Genomic DNA, 3,434 nt, shown 5'->3' on the forward strand with positions numbered 1-3,434 from the left:
CCAGAGTTTATTAATAATAAGGAGACATATTGATGCCTAAACTCTAGGATTACACTGATAAGATCAAGGCAATCTCACCCACTGAACATCTAGCTGAGATGATTCTGTTTTAATGATCAGCTGGCACAAGTTATTTCTCAGAGGAATGATGAGTTCTGTTCACATTTATTCTTTTCTTATTTACAAAACTGATATTCAGTGCTCGAAATTTTTTTCTTCATGTAATTTTCTACATAAAATTTACTGTCAAAATTAATAAATAGCAAAGCTTTCAACATTCTTTCGTTTTGAAAAAATTGTTTGCAATTTTTTGAAAAAAATTTTATATATATTTATCTATTTTGTATGTGTATGTACATGAGTGGTGGGCAGAGAACAAATTTGGGAATCAGTTCTCTCCTTCCACCAGGTGGGTACCAGGGATCCAGCTCAAGTCATCAGTCCTGGCAGCAAGCACCTTTACCCACAGAGTCATATCACTGGCTCTCAGCATTTTCTTAAGGGAAAATTTGAATTGACCAATTTGCCACCAATGAGATGACACACTACCAGAAATCACTAGAGTTTCATATTTCTCAATGTGCTACTAATTCTCTGAGTGGTAATAGAAAAATAATGCCTACGTCTAGGAATGCTTTCTACCCATTAAATCAACCAGTGCTACACTGGGTTATGAAGAGGCAGGTGAACTGAGAAAAGCAACATCATCTGACTCACCGTCAGTATTGTCAGTCCAGGTTTCATCAGCATCTATATGAATGTCGCCCCCAATCCCTGGGCCTGGCTGAAAAGCGTGAGCAAGTAGGTTTCCAGGTCCATCAAAGGGGTTGTTGTCATTATGGTCTGCAAGGAACAGGTTCAATACATTCAATAAAAGCTCTTTTGATTCTCATGTTGTTTAACTCAGGAGGGTGCATGTTGGCTCTGTTAAAAGGTCAACAAACTTCCATCCAATATGATGGTATTTCCCTCCCTAACCCATAAAATCGACAATGCCCTTCAGCAAGCATTCTCCTTATAAAGTTGAGGAGGTTTAAGGGCAAGATGGCGTTAAAGTGGGAGAGCTCACCTCCACGGAAGAAGGTTATCATTATATCTGCTTCATCCTCAAATATCCTGGAGAACGTTAGAGGTGACACGTCACTCCAGAGCTTAAAGGCTCTGTCAATGGAACGATCCACAACTTCTCTTGGCAAATGCGTTTCGTAATTTGTAAGCCTTAGAATGAAATAAAATCGAGGCCCCTTGGTATTGTCTCCTTCTACTCTAGTAGAAAATAGTGTTCTCATTCTGATGCCCGCCCTGGTTACCTGTAAGTCAGATGTGTTTTCTGCCAGCGAGGGTTGTTTTCAGTCACATACAGGACCTCATCAGCTGCCTCAAGCTCAGCGTTCCTCCCCACTCTTGGGGACTGAGGAACTGACTTCCCAGTCACCTTCAGCCCAAGGAATTGCTGTATTTGCTTCAGCTTTTCAATCGTCAACCCTGTGCCTCTCAGCTTTTCAATTGGCAGGTATCCATCCAATTTGTAATTGTCTTTCAGGTATTTCTGATAAAATATAAAATTATTGAAACACTAGGTTCTGAAGATATGGCTCAGCAGTTAAGAGCACTTGCTGTTCTTGCAGAGGACCCAGGTTCAGTTCCCAGCTCCCATAGCCTCCTGTAACTCCAGTTCCTGGAGATCCTATGACCTCTTATGACCTCTGGGGGCACTAGGCATGCACATAGTATATATATACATACATGCAGGCAAAACACACATACAAAAGAAATATCGTTAAAGTTGTTGAAATACTAATTGGAAAACAGTATTCACTTTGAAAAAAAGATTGACAGCTGTTTTAGTCAAAATCAAGAACTACTTTTAACATTTTGACTGCATTTCATCATTCTTGTCACCGTATCTTTAATGGAAAAACTCAGTTTCAGAGCATGAATCTCACCACTAATTTCTAAGAAATCTGAACTTTGTGATAGAGCAAGGTTTGCAGAGTGAGGGTTTTGCACTGCTGCTAATCTACAATATGTAGAAGGAATTGTGTCTTCTTTCTTGGGTCCCTCTCACTTCCAACTAGAAAGGGGGAGTCTAGGCTTGGCAAGATGCATGTTGGGGAGGTTCCATTTCTGACAAACAGCATTTTTGTAGAAGGAAAGCCATCCATAAATACCATTATGCTATGGTAGAAAGAAGCAAAGACTTGTATTCCTAACAGGAGTGATGGAGCATTTACCCAGACTTTCTCCACATTTTGCCAGTTTCCTTCTGAAAGTGGTGGGAAGCCGTAAGAACTGGAACCCCAGAGCAGCAGCAGCAGCAGCAGAGGGGGAAAGCTCGGCATCCTGTACTTGATCTTTCTTCTCAGGGAAGTCCGCCAATGTCTTCTCGCTGTTCCAATATCCTACCTAGGAAGCTCCATCTTTATATAGAGACTTCTAGCACTTCCCCAAAGCCAGAAGCTATCTGACTCATGCTCCATAACATCCTCTTGTTCAGAAACTCACTTTGACCAGATTATTTGGAGTAGTTCAGCATAGATAGCTATCTCATGATCAATATCAAACAGGACATGTGTGAAAAAGTCTTCACCATGCAAGCAGCTGTTTTCTCCAGTTCATATACAGTCCTTGAGAGATGGACAGATAAGTACAGGCACAGCATGCTTGGAGGCCTTATTACTGTGTGTGTCTGTATGCATGCTTGTGGATGTCAGAGGACAATCTTTTAAAAAAATATTTTATTCATTTTTATTTCATGTGTATACCTGCATGTATGTAAGTGCACCCATGTCACGTAGTACCCAAAGAGAACAGAAGAGGTCATTTGGAGTTCCTAACAATTGTTAGCTGCCATGTGGGTGCTGGGATTTGAACCTGGGTCTTCTGCAAGAACAGCCAGTGCCCTTAACAGCTGAGCCATCTCTCCAGCTTTGTCAGAGGACAATCTTAAGTGTCGTTCCTCTAGAGCCATCCACTTTGTTCTTTTGATGGGGTTTCTTACTGGCCTGGACCACACCAAGCAGGCTAGGCTGGCCGGCCAGTGAGCCCAAGGGATCCACCTGCTTCTGTCTGCTCAGTGGCAGCACTGACACCCAAGGACTCACAAGCACTCGCACAAACTCTGATGGGAGCTGGAACTGTGACTTTGCTCCTCACCCTGTATGCCCCACCTCCTTCAGCAAGGTCTCCCTTTGTCTCTGAGACAACACCCCAACAATTTACATAAGTACTTGAGGGGCTGGAGAGATGGATTAATGGTTAAGAGTACTGGCTGCTCTTGCAGAGGACCTGGGTTCGATTCCCAGCATCCATGTGGAAGCTAACAACCATCCATAACTCCAGTTCCAGGGGAATCTATCTGATAACCTCTTCTGTCCTACACAGGCACTGCATGTCAAGGGGGAACTTACATACACACAGGCAATGCACTCATA

The 3,434-nt window shown here is 42.5% G+C and overlaps 1 protein-coding gene across 1 annotated transcript in view; it reads right to left on the reverse strand.

Annotated features, from left to right (window-relative positions):
• LOC103731678 (interstitial collagenase-like) overlaps positions 1-2,342 on the reverse strand; it is a 10,041-nt gene extending 7,699 nt beyond the window's left edge. Inside the window, exons 1-4 of the mRNA XM_008830083.1 lie at positions 2,235-2,342; positions 1,311-1,549; positions 1,070-1,218; positions 718-843 (exon numbers count right to left, since the gene is read on the reverse strand). Of these exons, the coding sequence (XP_008828305.1) occupies positions 718-843; positions 1,070-1,218; positions 1,311-1,549; positions 2,235-2,342 (622 nt within the window). The remainder of the gene's footprint in view (positions 1-717; positions 844-1,069; positions 1,219-1,310; positions 1,550-2,234) is intronic.
• Positions 2,343-3,434: the final 1,092 nt, after the last annotated feature.

The sequence above is a fragment of the Nannospalax galili genome, unplaced genomic scaffold (assembly GCF_000622305.1).
Source record: "Nannospalax galili isolate Female #2095 unplaced genomic scaffold, S.galili_v1.0 scaffold1750, whole genome shotgun sequence".
Lineage (NCBI taxonomy): Eukaryota > Metazoa > Chordata > Mammalia > Rodentia > Spalacidae > Nannospalax > Nannospalax galili.